Genomic DNA, 16,214 nt, shown 5'->3' with positions numbered 1-16,214 from the left:
TTATTTACCCTCGTCTGCAGTAGCCCGGGTTTTCATTTTTCATTGTAGTGCATCAAAGACCGCTCTAATTCCCCCAATGCCATTTTCCAATTACGTTAATAGCTCATAACACGACGTTTTTGTTTGTTGTTCTTCGCTTCGGAGTCTTTAAAGCCGTTTTCGAGAGCTTTTGTGGCACAAATGGAGAACTGATTCTGATTCTCCGAATCGGTCATTCGGCCGAACAATACCAAACAATCCGTGTAGCGCCCTCCCCCACGAAAATGTTTGGTTATCGGGAAGAGCTCTATATATATACACAAAGTGATATTTGTAGATCTGTTGTGGCATATTTTTCAGCTGACTTTGGGCTCGAGTGTAATTACGCCGGAGGGCACTTAAAAGAATTGTGGCTGCTGCTGTTGCTGCTGAGGCAGCTTCTTTTTGCCCCGGGGGCCATAAAGTTTTTATGATACCCAATGATAGTGCGAGAGAATTCAATGGCCAAGCGCCCTCTGCCCACCGCCTTTTCCGCCCACTCTTTGATTTGCCAGCCAGATCAGTTCAGATCAGATGAGATCAGGTGTACATCACCGATTTGACAGTTGATTCTGAGTGGTGATCGAAGCCAAATGCAGTTTACCAGTGGGCAGGAGGTCCCTTTGGAAAGTCTTTGTCTCTGTGGCTTGGATTTGTTTATAGGATTTCACATCCGTTTGGCACCCATTAGTCATAGCGGTGGATGTATGTCTGACTTTTCCTTTCGTTTCGCATTTAATTCCCAAGAGTGCACATGAAGAAATGGATAAAATCTAACCACCTTTTAGCCAAACTAACTTATGAAGGTTATCGTTCATCTTTAATTACGATTTATGCACACTTATCTGCACATTCTTGAGATAACTGCTTTCATTCGAAATGAAAAGCTTGAAGTAATTAGCAACACACCCGAATAAGTTTCGGCTAAAATTTCTCTCTGTGAGATTTTCACCTTTTGTTTATTTGTTGAATCAGCCCATCAAACTGGAAGAAAAAAAAAACACATCTCGAGTTGAACGTCAGTGCTGGTAATGTGTTAACACAGTCAGATAAGTACGGGCCACTAAATGCTCCGCGTCTGAGACTTTAGCGCAAACATTTTGACAACTTGTGAACTTTAGACAGACAACCCGCCACCGCTCCTCTTCATCCAACCAGCTCCCATTCTCGGCTTCTGCTCGATACTAGAACGTGGTGGTATCATAAACCATAAACGCAAAAGCCCGCCAACAATTAAGGAACAATCACAAAAAGCTGCCGAAATCTGGGGATGCGCAAAGAAAAATAAGTTTGAGATATACAAGTATAAACAAACAGAAAAGCGCCAAGCAGCTGAAGCATCATCAATAATACCAACGGCGATTAGCCCATATTTGATCGGAGCTATCAAGCTATCAGATCATCAAGCTGGAAGCTGCAAACTGGAGAGGGTGGATTGAACAGTTCTGAATGTCTTACAAGGCTAATTCATGATAAAATGGGGCAACGACAAGAAATGATTTGCAAGAAAATATTTATTCCAAAAACTTTTAACTAACTGCTTTATTCATACTGAAGTATGTGTGCTTACTTAAATATAAATAAAATCAACAAATTACCATGTTAAACATACAAATAAAAAGAAAGAACGGTGAGGTAAACAAGTATGAAGCGAGACTTCCTCTTTAACAATAAGCGGATATTTTGAGCTAGCATAAATAAATGTGAATCATTTTTGTATAAAAAATTAAGATGCCAGAGAATAGTATTCAAGGTTTATTTTTTAAAATTTAAAGATAAAAAATTAATATAAATTAATCACTCAGACAGCATAATTAGCAAGCTGCAACTTAAATCAGAAGCACGAGATAAGTTGGCTCTATAGATTTGTATAGAGATTTGTGCCGACTGTTGACTGACTGGGCTTTTGGTGGCTGCTCCCGTTTCTGGCTTAGATGGCTCTTAGCTACTTGTGCCTACTTGTACTATGGCCATCAGCTGAGCTCTGTGAAATGTGTTTTTATGGTATTTGAAAATGATTAGCCGCCCAGATACGAATAGAAGACGAATCGCTATGACGCGAACGTGTCTGGCTATGTATAATGGAGATGGAAATGGAGATGGAGCTTATGCAAACTCTGTGGATGGGGCGCGAGATTTCCGAGTAACTAGAATGGTGATGGAGTTGCCAAAGTGGCACAATTTTTATGATCATGCGACTTGGTTTGATGCTCATTTCTGTGTGTGTTCCATTTCTCTTTTTTTGTGTTTTTTTTGACCACCAGTTGATATTGTTTCTGGTTTTTATACTCTGTTTGTTGTTACCTGAGCTCGTGGCCTAGCCCAACAAGCGGAGAGCATGCCAAAGACCAAGTCACCAACCTTTTTTATCATTCAAGATGTACACGAAAAAAAGATGACAAGTTTGTCGCGTGTAAACAATTCGCGGCGGCCAAAACAGAGCGCGGGTGGAGTAGCCATCACATGGGGATGAGTTCCCGGAGTTCCAGGAGGAGGAGGGTTCAAAGGTGCGGACTGGTTGGCAGTTAGAGCAGTGTCACAGAAACGGAAATCAAGAGCAAAGATGTCGGCCTGAGTCGGTGACCGTAACCGAGTCAAAGAGCCAACAACAGTGAGTGGGAAAAGCAGGTTACAATGATGGTTAAAATTGTAATGTTCTTAATATTGTAAGCAACAAAGACCTTAAGGAATTTTTACAGCTCATCAAGCCCAATATTACCAAAGTTAGTGAGCAATATAAATATGCTTTTAGTTCTTTTTTTTTCTAAATCTGCAACTTTTTAAATAAATAATTTTCGTAGTTTATATATAAAAATTTATATTTTTATAAAAAGTACAACTAAGTACGTTTTATCACGCCACTTTCACTCAGTTCGCTCACAAATGGCAAGCACTGTAGTAGCCGAATGCCCCGTCAAAAAATAAAGCACATCCAACACAATCTACAGATACATTAGGAAATATCTCAAAAATCAACACAAAAACTACGGGCGGTGGCGTCGCAGCCAACTGAGACGTCAACTGCGCTGGCGACGTTGCACAGTGGGCCAGATCAGGTTTTTATTGGCATAAGCTTAAACTTTAAAGACGCCAAAGCAGGCTTACGTAATCAATGCGGCTGTTTTTTACAATTCTTAGCCACTGGAAAATTTGTAAACAAAAATATAACGAAGATTCACTAAAAATTGATAATTTAACATTGAAGTAAATATGTATGTATCTTTGATAACTAGCTTAGGAGTTTTATATGCTTAAAGACCTTTATTGAAATTGATTATCAATATAATAAAATGGAATTAATAAACTATGACAATCACTATCTACCTAAAACAGTTACCAATTTAAGGAATAGCGGTTGCGACTATTATGCATATTCTTACATACTCACAAACTTTTTGAACTTTTGAGCCGAAAAAGTCGAACGTGGCCCAGTGTGCGTTGGGGGTACAGAACAGAACGCCACAGATTTTGAGCGCTCGGATCGCGCATGAGTGAAATAAATTTTCACGCTTCCAAACAGAGCGTCAGCAGAGCAGCTGAAGTGGGAAGAGACTTTTCGACGGCGACGTATCACAATCAGAAACGATCCGACAACCGACCGACAACCGCCGTCCATTCATAGAGTGACTTATATTTTTGTGTGGGGTCGCAAGATCTCTCCGATCCGATCCCATCCCATCCCATCCCATCCGATCCGATCCCATACGATACGATCCGATCCGTACCGTTTGTATCCGATCTGATCCGAAAGCGATCCGAAAACGATCCGCAAAATCAGTCAAGAGTCCGTAGCCGATCGGTATTCGGTATTCGTTACAATTCGCGAGTGAGTTTTTCGCGAGCGCGGAGGAGGTGGAAAATCCCACGGTTGTTACGCGTTTACGTACTCGAAATGATCGGCTAGCGATCCGCCAGATCAGATCCATATGAACGGTCAGCGCGAGTGAGTGTTCCGATCGCGAGAAGAATTCTCCTCGACTCGTCTCGTCTCGTCTCTACACGACTCGACTCGAATGTGCGTCTGGTGATGTTGGGAACATGGGAAAAACGGGCGCAAAGGATGCGCCACAACTTCTGCGTAGAACGAAATTAACGAAAACATAACTGAGGAGCCGGAGCCAAAAAAAAAAAAAAAAAAAGAAGAAAGATTCAGCCAAAAGCGATTCCAGCGAGTATAGCGAATATAAAAAGCAAAATAAAAAGTGCGGACAAAAGCAGCCAAAAGAGTCGCGCGACTTGGGTCTTCGGCCTGGGATTCTGATTAAAGCGCGCGTTTAATTTCATTTTTTACGCTACTCCCTGGTCGTCCTGCAACCCGCCATATACCCCCATATACCCCCATATACCCCCATATACCCCCATATACCCCATATCGGTGGGGCCAAACAACAAAATAAAACACAATTCCCCAGTTGGACTCCACCCTTGGCCGGGCTTTTGATTCGCTGTTCAACTTTTTTTCGCCTGGGACTTTTTGTTTGTTTCGTTCGCTGGATCGCGAAAACCCGGCCGACAACTCCTTGCCAATATTCCTTTTGGCCTTTTGGCTCAGTACGCCGGCAGCTTTCTCCGTGTGCGTACGCAGCCCCAGTCGCAGACAGCAGCGAAAACCCAAAACAAAAAAAAAACAAAAAAGTGAAAGATCGGAAAAGATCAGCCAGATCCACCAGATCCGTCAGATCCGCCAGATCACCTCGGATCAGATCGGTGATCATGTCGCCCGGGATTCCGCCACCAACCGCCAACTTCCCCCAAATGAAGTACACACATAAAAATATCCACTCAGCTCGAGACGCTTGATTAATTCGCACACGTCAACGGTATTCAAATAAGCATCTCGTGTACTCATCGTGGCCGCAATAAAAACGGCGTTAACTTTTACTACCTGCCAAAAAAAAACAAATACAACAAAAACATTATATATATACATATACTATATATAAATATATAGCACTCACTGGCTAAACAAAGTAAATTAAAACAGCTCAACGGGCCAGAATTTGGTTTGTTGCCGCTGCATTTGGCGGCTTCAATCGATATGCGTTTGCTCATGGTAATTGCAATTTTAATATTCGCAATGCCAATGACTGGATTCGGCTGGTAAGTGGCATTTAAACACCTATTATCCGTTCAGAGATACTCAAAAGTCGATACAAGTGATTAGTGGCAAAATAATGTAATTGTTTAATGTATTTGAAGGGCTCAACATGTAAATCGTTCCCATTATTTGCACTCACGATTTTTATAGTCTGTTAAATAAACTGAGTTGCTGTAAACATAATAATTATACAATTTTCTGATTATTTAAATTAGAATAACAAATAAGAGTAGAACCAAAATATTTCTTCTTCATTATTTAATTAATTTAGTGTGGCAATCATGTTAAACAATGTATTATTTATTCTTAAGGGAGCGTTGGCTAATATTTTTGTGCTTATTCAAACCGAATATTCTTAAAAATAAAAGATAGTCTCTAATTTTAAGCATCTCGCTTAGTCTAATGCACCGCAGCTAACAAAGTCGCTCCGATTTGGCTCAACATGCAATTTATGTTCTGTTTCAATGCCAAAAAACCCATTACCACCCTCTCGAAGGCCTTTTGGCCACAGAGCATCTGTGTTCACGTCAAATCGCATCAATTTACGAGATAGAGATTGGCGTAACCGCTTCCGGTTGCGGAGACAGCAAATAAAAAAGTGCAGGCCCCCAAAAATAAATGCGTTCTAAATGCAAATGCAAATGCAAGTCCAAATCAGAGCCAATCGAGCGTGGCGACCGACTCGGCGGACCTTCAAAATGTGACGTTTGATTTAGATTTAATTACATGGCAACTTTTCTACTCTCCCTCTTAGTTTTTTCTTTTTATATATATATATTTTTTTTTTTTTTTGCGAGGGGGGGGACCTAAAATAAATAGCAAACGTGTAGAGGCGGATAAAGCCAAAAAGCCAAATGACACTTGGAGCAATTTATGCGCGAAATTACAGGCGAAAAGGCGTCCAACGAGATGCATAAATAAATAAACAAACCGCGGAGGACAGACATCAAATAGAAAGAAAAATGGTGACGGGCAGGCAGGGGCTTCCTTCTAACACACAAGTTATGCACTTTGCCAAAATATCTGCCAGCAAAGTGGCATCAATGAATTTGTCCCAAGAGGTCTGCTCCTATATTTCATATATATAGTTATAGTATATATATTTGCCTAAAGGTAGAAATATTGCGGCTGTCAACGGCGTCGAAAGCTTCAATTTGGCAGGTTGGATGAAGAGTGGCCAAAAGGGGGCGGCGTGGGCGTCGCGTGGCGTAGACTGCATGACGATTACGTGGCTTTATTCACTATATACATACATATATTTATATATATACATTTTATTTTCATTTATTTAATTTGTGTTCTGTGCAACTGGGCGCGTCAGCAAACGAAGGTGGACACCTGCGAAAGTGAAGGGAGGCGGGATGAATAGTGGCTGGGTGTTTCCATGCCGCATCCAATGCAATTGCCACTTTTTCACCATAAATTAATTAAATAATTAAAGCTCAAGTTCAGCGCTGTCAGTTCTTTTCGCCGCCTTTTGATGTCGAACGTTGAACGCTGAATGTGGCACATTGAACGAGATGTGATGTCGCCACCACCCGAAAGTTGCACAGAGAACAAAAATGGAACCTTTTGGCTGTGCCACTTTCTGCGCTTGATCTGTGCCACTCAAGGGCGTTGGGGCAGCCAGAAATGCAACTAAAATGGTGAATGCTTCTTCAGAAAGGGGGAAAATGGGCAACAAGCTTCTATATGGAAAGCCAAAGCAGATCTAGTTTATATAATCCTATTTTAAGCTCCCAAAAAAGAGCTCATTTATGAACAAGAATGCAGCTTTGATTGCTCTAATCTATTTTACTATAGCTAAACTCAAAGCCAGCAGCATGAAAAAGATCAAAAGGAAAGTATAACGCAAATGTGGCTAATAATACTCTACTCTTGCCATATCCCCAATTTAATGAAATCTCTCAAATCCATCAGCTACTTAAGCGCACAAAACCGATCGATGGGTTTACCATAACCGATCAAGTGCGGATCTGCGCAATTTGCATTTTGCAATGGGTCCGGGAATAGCGAAAATGAGGCGATTTGGGGGGCTTACAGCGCCACGCCACAAAATCGTATCTCATTTTGTTTGTGTGCATTTTGCGAAATTCGCAGGCGAAGTGCACTAAATCAAACGGTCGTTCTGTGAGCGATTGAGATCATAATCGATGGGCCAGAGACGTATGTATGTGGATCGTACTCGTATTGTGGGTAGATGTTCCGTTAAATGAATGGAAATTCCAGGCAGCAGAGGGGCAGCAGTGGGAGGGGCAGCCAATTACAGAGAAAAACTTACATCAAATTGCCGTTGATCGGGCAGAAATTTAGCGCTGATGTGTCTGGAATTTAATTAAAAACAGCGCGCGAGACGATGATGAAGATGATGAAGATCTCGCAAATTGCGAGTTTTCGACTGCAGTTTGATTTTGCACCCAGAAACCCTAAATGAGCTCATATCCGTTGGAAAATCATTTGACATTTGCCGGCGACTTCCTGCTTTTCATTCAATTTACAGCACACAATTTCATTCATCGAAAATTCGCTCAGTCAATGCCCCTCAATCTGGTGATTTTCCTTTTTTTTTTGGCTCTCGCAGCATGTGAAATGGTAATTAATGCCAGGCGTGGCATTAATGGGTTAAGGCAAACAGGGGGTGGTGGGTGGCCAGTGGCCCAGTGGCCACTTAGTCTCAAGCTGTGCTGGCTCCACAGTCGGTGGTTGCATCAACACAACATTGCTCATACGCCCCGTGCACCACGAGATCATTTCTGCCGCGAATTTGGCACACTTCATGAGCCAGCAGCAACAACAGCAAACACCCCCCAAATGCAAAACAAAACAAAAAAAAAACAAAAAAGCAGAAACAACACAATAATTATGTTCGACTAACGAGCAGAAGAAAAGTCGGCCAATTGCCAAAATCCAATGCAGATGAGTTGATTATGAGCAGCAAAAAATCAGCAAAAAAGCGTCTCTGACACAATTCGCTCGACATTAACGAAAGTACTTCGATACCGTGTCTCTCTGTTTCTAGAGAAAGTTTCACGTTCATGTTTCTTTACACCAACCTTAAACCTTCAACCAGAAAAAGTAGCTAGTTAACGCTCACTAGATCGCTGCAAATCTGTTAGTCAAGAGTCATGCCATTTGTTTATTTTGTTAATTTGTCGCTTTCCCCGCTGTTACATTGACGAATGTGTCTGTCTTCGGATTGTCTGCCAGATGCATCATAATTAAATTGGATGACGAACCAAAGAACGCGAACAGACATGGGTCAAGTTGGAGGACGGTGTGGCCACCGAAACACACAGGTAGAGGGCTTGGCCATGATGTCTGTCAGGCGGTCTGCGCCGAGTGGCCCGAGAATATGATGTGCTCCTCGTCATCTCGAAGGGAAGATGATGCGCTGGGACCAGCGACTTAAGAAAGTACGGAAGCTGATTAATGGATTTAACCCTTAAATACAAAGTGAAAACTCAGTGGAGTTTTGGCACATTTCCTGAGACAATATTCATTAGTTTACAAATTTATACAAAGACTAATAGTATTCTATTTACCTGGTTTATAATTTATAGAAAGACCAAAAGTATTCTATTTACCTGGTTTATAATTTATACAAAGACCAATAGTATTCTATTTACCTGGTTTATAATTTATATAACGACCATAAGTATTCTATTTACCTGGCAATTTCAACATCATAACAAAATACTTTTTGATCTCTAATGGCGCTGGCATGCGAAGCTTCATGGAATCCTTGTCCATTGGCCGCTGCCCAATTCCCAATCTTTCCCACAGCCTCAATCATCGTGATTAAGCACAGTTTAGACATCCTTGACATGAACATGACCATGTCCGTGCGCCGATGATCGTTCCCTAGGCCCAGAGCTACGCCTATTTGAGCCGTAATTAAGTTAAACGTTGTCGCAATTTGCGCACCTCAAAGTCACCAAGCCCCAGAGATTGATGTCGCCTTTGTTGGCCCAAAGAGTTAAGCCTGGCTAAAGGCACTTAGGGCTAAAGTTGAAGTCGTGCCCTGCCCACTGGAACCGAAGGAGGCTTGTTAAAGGAATGACATTGCCCGGCACTCATAGTAAATATGCCTGAATTATTAGCCAGCGTTTTTGTTGCGCCAATTGGACATGGACATGTCTGGGAAACAGTAAGAAAGGCTGACTTTTTAAATCTGCGCACTAACTGAAAATAGGTTTAAAACCTGCCAGTGTGTTGGAAATAATCATTGAAATAAAAATGTTATTTACTTAAGCTGGGGACAAGATTCATATGCAAATCAGTGATAAACAGTTTGTTAGACTCTTAGAACGAATTAGAGGATAAGTCGGTTTCCAAGACGAAGAGTCCTGAATTCAGTAAACATGTTAATATGCTAGTTGTTAAATGACAAATAACCCTCCTTCCCCCCCCCCCCCCCCCCCCCCCCCCCCAAAAAAAAAGGTGCCAAAAAGCAGCTTGTGGCGCCCACACACGATGCCGCACCCAACGGATCAGATCGGTTGGCAACTCGCAGACATGTCAACACCTTTTCGGTGTTTCTTATTTATTTTCTCGACTTCTTAGCCAGTTGCTGTGCCTCCAAGGGGGCACCTAATCGATTGTCAATGCTGCCGCCCACATCAAACGCTTCTGCCTCGAAATTCGTATGCACAAGAGATCAGCACTTGCGCCGAGGCATTCTGTAGGCAAATATTTGAGCGCGTAAATGAAACTGACCAGCCGCAACCGCACTTCAGTTGGCCAAGGCGAAAATCAAACGGGCCAGCTCCAGCTCCAGCTCACAAACAGTCAGCAAGAGCAGTCAGAAAAGTCAGCAAAGTCAGCCAAGTCAGCAAGCCAGAAAATAAAAAATCCAGAGAGCACCGCCGACCGGCCAGGCGACCAATCCAATGGCCATTCATTCACTTGTCAACGCTTTGTTTAAATACTTTGCCACTCGCATGTTGACAAGTGGTTTAAGTCGTTGATTTGTTTGCACTGACCCCTGGGAGAAGGGGGGGAGCGTGTGGGGGGGGGGGGGGATGGCCGCGGGTAGCTGCAACCTGACTCACAAAAATGAGTCAATCACACAATTTCACTTATTTACATAGATATCTTAAGATAGCGAGTTATAGGAACTGCAGTCAAGTCGAGACTAATCGGTGTAAGTTTAAATCGGAGGGCTGTAAAAAATGATTATTTATATATGTAAATATTTATAACTTTATAGTTTTTAACACAAGTTATATAAATATTGAATTGTAATTGTTTTCTATAATTTATACAGTATTGAGACGATAAAAGCAAAGCAAACTATGTTTAGTGTTAAGATACTTGTGCATTTAAAACGAGTTGAAATAGGAATGTTACTGAATTTCAAGTAGTAAAACATAGATATAAATATCCCTCATACCCTGTAAATTAAAATGCCTGCATTCCGGGAAAGTCCCAAATAGTGGGGCAACTTTTGTCGCCTCGCTTTAAGTAACTACAAGTGGGGTATGGGGTATGGGATACGGGGTATGGGATAGTATGGGAAATTTCAACCACTTGTCTGTTTGGGACTACCAAAAACCAAACCGGGCACTTTGATCAATGCCAAAGCAGCCAACCACGGAGAGAGAAAGGCAGATACAAAAGAAAAGAGAGGGAAAGGAGTCACTGAAAGTCCATTGAGGCCTATAACGACACCCATACCATTCAAACAAACGCACACAGATACTGGGCGCAAAATAAAGATACGTTGCCAAGTGTTGCTTTACTGGATGGGTTGGGATGGTATGGTATGGTATCTTATGGGGAATGGGATGGATGGGAATGGGGATGGGTATGGGGATGGGTATGGGAATGGGCAGAGGGATCGGATCGGATCGGTGGAGGGAACTGAGAGACCTGAAGTTGTGCTGGCTCCTTTTCATGTTCGCCGACAACTTCGCTGCCGACTTCGCTGGCAAGTAAACTTCAGTTCAACTTCAAAAACCAAAAAGTGTCGAACGATCGGTTGCTCCACTCTCTGTGCGGCTATTTTCCGCTTAACAAAAATCTCCTTTTTCTTTTTTTTTTTTTTTTTTTTTTTTGTGTTTTTTGTGTTGAGTTGCTATGTTTCGAGTTGCTATTTGTGTGTTCGGTGGTGGTGGCAACTTGTGTGGCTGAAAGGTGTTTGAGTTCTTTAGATCTCTCCAGTCATCAACGCAACGCAGCCGCAGCCAAGACGTCATCATCATCAAAGCAGCAACATTTAGAGTAGCAACAGCAACATCTAGATTCCCAACAGCAACAGCAACAGCAACAGCAATAGCAACATCTCGATCTCGATCGAAGATGAAGATGATCAGTGTGATTTGAACTTCAATTGTTTCTACTTTGTTTACCAAGCGCGTCTATCATTTGAAGTTTTTGTTTTTGGCGGTCGAGAGGCGGCTGTGATTGTTTTTGTTGCCTTTGGAGTTAATATTTTTGTTAAGCACTTGTGCGTGCGTGTGTCTGCTCTATTTGTTATTTTGGTTTTTTTTTTTCATTTTTGTACCTATTAAGTTGTCATAATCTCGTCGAGTGTTTGGGAATTGTTCACTTTTTGTGGCATGGTGTGTGTTTTTTTTGTGGCATTGCCACAGGGAGCTGCACTGCAACAGCCAGGTGGCAAAAGCGACCCAGGTGGGCATCGATAATGGGAATCTGAAGCGGTTCAAGTGGTTTATCTACTTGCTCCGAGAAAATTGGGGGCACCAGAACTGGGTTATCTGATATGCGGGAATGCCGAGAATTATTCAGTAATTCAGTGATTTCTAAGGATCATTGAAAACGGCAAATTATTCTGTATAAAATTAACACTTTACTTGTAGCTCTTAATAATAAACATTAAATGTTTCCTATATGATGTTACAAAATACCATAAGGAAAGTGCATCTCAGCACTGGCACGTTTCACGAAAATCTAGTAAAATTGGTAATATATATCTGAGACAACACATCAGATGCACATATCATCCGGTAATTGGCGGATTTGGTAATTTGTTGGCTAAGCCACTACACTTATGAGTCTGGCGCCATCCAATGCGTAAACCATGCCGCACACAAGTTCATTAAAAATAGTATTATTTATTTATTTGCACTGCTTGGCCGAAATTTGCTCAGAATGGCAAAACTGCAGAGCAAAAAAAAAGGAGCAAAAACGTACGTACTTCCAGAAGATGAACTCAATTTTAGCGCGTTTTTTCGCCGGATTTTTCCGCCTGCAAATGCTGCGTATACGTGATGGCGACGATAAAGAGGTCCTCATTCAATGTTTATTATCATAAAGGCGATGCGTAGGCAGAAGTCAATCAATAAAAGTTTCACACATACTGGCTCCCCACCAATATCAAGCAAATATTTCCCCAATAGATGCAATTTTCGTTTTCATTTTGAATGCCATTTGGCGGCTGGTTCTGCGGCGTTAAAATTTAATTTAGGTGGAAAATTAATAATTACCCAACAATGTGGGTGCAGTGAGCACACATCGATATATAGCCGTGTGTATACCTATAGTGAAATATATACTCATATCGAGATCGACTTCTATGTGTCAGCATTCAGAAGCGGCCACTGGAAATTGTTTTTTTTTTTTTTTTTTTTGCGGGCAGTAGGCAGTAGTAGTGCTCGCCTTTTGGCGCTGATTTATGTTTTTCCATTTCAGATTTATGACTTTTTAATAGCTCAATCGCTCGGCTCTTCGCTTTTTTCACATTGCACATTCGCGTGAAATTTACTTTGCCTGTGTTCCTGAACTTTGCGCCGTTTGCCAGTTGTGTGGAAAGTGTTTCAGAGTGGAAAGTGTTTATGCTCTGCCCGGTTTTCAGATCTCCGGGTAAATAAAGCGCCTAAATAGGGCCTGCTGCTGTTAGTTTTGCTCAGCCCTCGAGCACTGATTGATCGATTTGTTCATCATCTATGGCTTCCAGCAAATCGCGATTGCCATTTTTGAAGCCATAAAATCCAGGCGAACTCTCAGCTGAGTCAGTCTAAAAATACAAGAAATCACTGCCAAGCCTCGGCGTACTTCAAAATGTGAGCTACGTGCAGGTTATTCATCGATGACAAAGTGCTTGGCCTGATAAATGCCCTGGGGACAAACCCTTCAGGGAAAACAAAAAGTTGGTCATAGATAATCGAATTTGGGTGCGCCCTAGGTGGGAATGGGAACTATAGCAAGTGGATTAGTCAGTGCGAAAGATACGCAATAATTGGAAATCAGAACGAAATAGTGACAAAGTGACCAACGACTTTCAACAGTCAATTTAATTTACATGTTTATTTCTTTTTTAATATGCATTTTCAGGGCCGAGGGCACCAACATCCTTCTCGATCCAAATCTAATGTGCAAAAAGACACGTCGTCTGCGCGGCAAGTTGGCCGAAATCTGCCGCCACGATTCGGCGCTGCTCAAAGAGATCATCATCAATGGCATCAACCTGGGCTTCCGCGAATGCGAGTTTCAGTTCCGCAATCGCCGATGGAACTGCAGTGTGCTGCGCAAGAGCATGAGGAAAATCTTAATGCGCGGTAAGTAGTTTTTCAGACTCGAAGGAAACTAGTTACATACGCTGTTGGAAAGGGGGGATATAGTTTATTATGCAGTGCCAACGGCAAAAGGCTGGCTGTCAACAACAACAGTGTGTGAGTCACAAGGGGGAAACCAGGCGGTTAGCTGCCTAATTACAACTCATCGTTGCACGCCCCAACTTTATGGTAAATATATTTTTTTTTTTTTTTGGGTTGTCATGGACAAGGCCTTGCAGAGCGCAACGCACCATCCATCAAGTTGCATAATAAAAATGCAGCGATCCGCGCTGATGAATAGCGCCTGAAATGAGCCTACAAAGCTGTCAATTTTAATAAATTATTGCACAAGGAAAATGGAGGAGGAGCAGGAGGAGGATTGGACACCGCTCTTCTGATCCTCGATAGCCGCACTTAATGACAACAATGCGCAAACAAAACACATACCAAACGGTGGGGTATATGCCATAAATTCCACGGGCGTAACCACCAAAATTCTCCGCTGCTCGGATTAAAGCCTCGCCCTGTCAACCTGTCAGCGAAAATAAGAAAAAAAATATAAAATATATTCGCGAACCTGTCCCTCTCCATGTAACACTCCATTTTAGGGTGGCTCAAGACACATCACCTGTCGCGCTGAAAAAAAAAACAGAAGAAAACAAGCACTTCAACTTTGAGCGCATTACAAGCGTATGCAAATTAATATCCCAACGATTACAATTGCGATTCGGTTTTCGAGTGCGATTTCGCTTTCGTTGAACGTGACTGCCAACACCACTTGCAATATGCGATTTGTGATGTGCGATGTGTGATATGTGATTTGCATAGAGCGGCAATCGCTGATTGGTGATCGCCAATCGAACGGGCAATAAATCATTTTGTCGCGCAGCCTGACAAATTAAAATCAATCAGGCGACGCGTGCTGACAACGCCAATGATTGACGATTGATTGAGCACGCTTGGGATGGGCTCCTTTAAGGAAAATAATATGTTATACAAGTATATATATAAAATATATATAATAATGCTAAAGAAAATATTATAAATAGTAGTTATGATTTTTAAGTATAAAACATCCCAACTCCTTCTTTCCAGATTCCCGAGAGACGGGTTTCGTGAACGCCATCACAGCCGCGGGAGTGACCTACGCCGTGACGAAGGCCTGCACGATGGGCCAGCTGGTGGAGTGCTCCTGCGATAAGACGCACGTGCGCAGGAACGGTGGCCAGCCCCAAATGGTGACGGCGGCCACCGCGCAGGCGGCACTGGAGCGGCAGCAGCAGGCCGAGATGCTGCGGCAACAGTTGCCCCCGCTGGATCAGCATCCCAGCCAGCGGATGGGTCGCTTGAGCAATGCCAGCACCATGACCGATATATCCGCGGTGGAGCACAGGGGCGGGCGGAATCGCAAACCGGGCTGGAGGAGGGGGCGTCGCAAGTTCTGGGACAACATCAAGTTTCCCGAGGGGCAGTGGGAGTGGGGCGGCTGCAGTGACAATGTGAAGTTTGGTCTGCGGCACTCGCGTGTTTTTCTCGACGCCAAGCAGAGGCAAAGACGCAGCGATCTGGGCACGCTGGTTAAGTTCCACAACAACAACGCAGGTCGATTGGTAAGTAATCAACAACTATTACATCTGATTAGATACAAATACGTGCAATTAACTATATTAATAACAATTGCACCCTGGAACCTGGCATCCTTTCAGGCCATTCGCGATGCCATGCGGCTGGAGTGCAAGTGCCACGGGCTGTCCGGCTCCTGCACGGTGAAGACCTGCTGGCTGAAGATGCCTCCGTTTCGGGAAGTGGCAGAACGACTGCGTGACCGGTACGACAGTGCCAGGAAGGTGACGTTGCGCAACGATGGCAACAGCTTCATGCCGGATAATCCGCACACGAGGCCGGCGAACAAGTACCAGCTGGTCTTCGCAGACGAATCGCCCGACTTTTGCACACCCAACTCCAAGACGGGTGCACTGGGCACCCAGGGCAGGGAGTGCAATGTGACCAGTTCCGGACCGGATCGCTGCGATCGCATGTGCTGCAATCGGGGACACACTCGCCGTATTGTGGAGGAGCAGACCAACTGCAAGTGCGTCTTCAAGTGGTGCTGCGAGGTGACCTGCGAAAAGTGCCTGGAGCACCGGGCAGTGAACACCTGCCTCTGAGTGTAGTTTACTCACTCTATAGATGCATACATACATACATCTGTATTACTTTCTTCGGTTTAGTCAGGAATAGAATTTTGAAAGCTTTCCATTTCGCGTGATAGAAAACACACACACTTACAGAGAAAACGTTTTAAGTATTAACTAACAAGTAACATGTAATGAGTATCTCTAATCTTTTAGCTAGTTGTAAATACGAAATAAAAGCCACATAAACATGCCTACGTTATATCATTCATATGCAGCTCATGTAAGCCCTGTAAATAGTCGCAATAAAAACGAAAGAAAAACTAAACCAGACTACTAGTTCTTATTTTTAAATAAAATTTATTTTCTAAGAGTAATATTTACTTATAGCTAATTTACTTAGCTCAGCCCATTCTGGATTACAACTCCATCCGCTTGTCATCTAAT

General features: G+C 42.8%; 1 protein-coding gene across 2 annotated transcripts; it reads left to right on the top strand.

Moving 5' to 3' along the window:
- Positions 1-3,598: 3,598 nt before the first annotated feature.
- On the top strand, positions 3,599-16,095 carry LOC6526959 (protein Wnt-6). Of its 2 annotated transcripts, none has more exons than XM_002088019.3 (4): positions 3,599-5,118; positions 13,412-13,635; positions 14,728-15,242; positions 15,339-16,095. In XM_002088019.3, exons 1-4 carry the CDS (start codon positions 5,057-5,059, stop codon positions 15,798-15,800), a joined length of 1,263 nt encoding a protein of 420 aa, XP_002088055.2. In that variant the 5' UTR covers positions 3,599-5,056; the 3' UTR covers positions 15,801-16,095. The 2 variants fall into 2 exon arrangements, with proteins under 2 accessions (XP_002088055.2, XP_039226688.1); XM_039370754.2 differs by lacking the exon at positions 3,599-5,118 and adding an exon at positions 12,989-13,140.
- Positions 16,096-16,214: the final 119 nt, after the last annotated feature.

This window comes from Drosophila yakuba, chromosome 2L, assembly GCF_016746365.2.
Source record: "Drosophila yakuba strain Tai18E2 chromosome 2L, Prin_Dyak_Tai18E2_2.1, whole genome shotgun sequence".
Taxonomy (NCBI): domain Eukaryota; kingdom Metazoa; phylum Arthropoda; class Insecta; order Diptera; family Drosophilidae; genus Drosophila; species Drosophila yakuba.
Note: the sequence above shows the minus strand (reverse complement) of the source record. Positions and strands in the feature narration are given on the sequence as shown.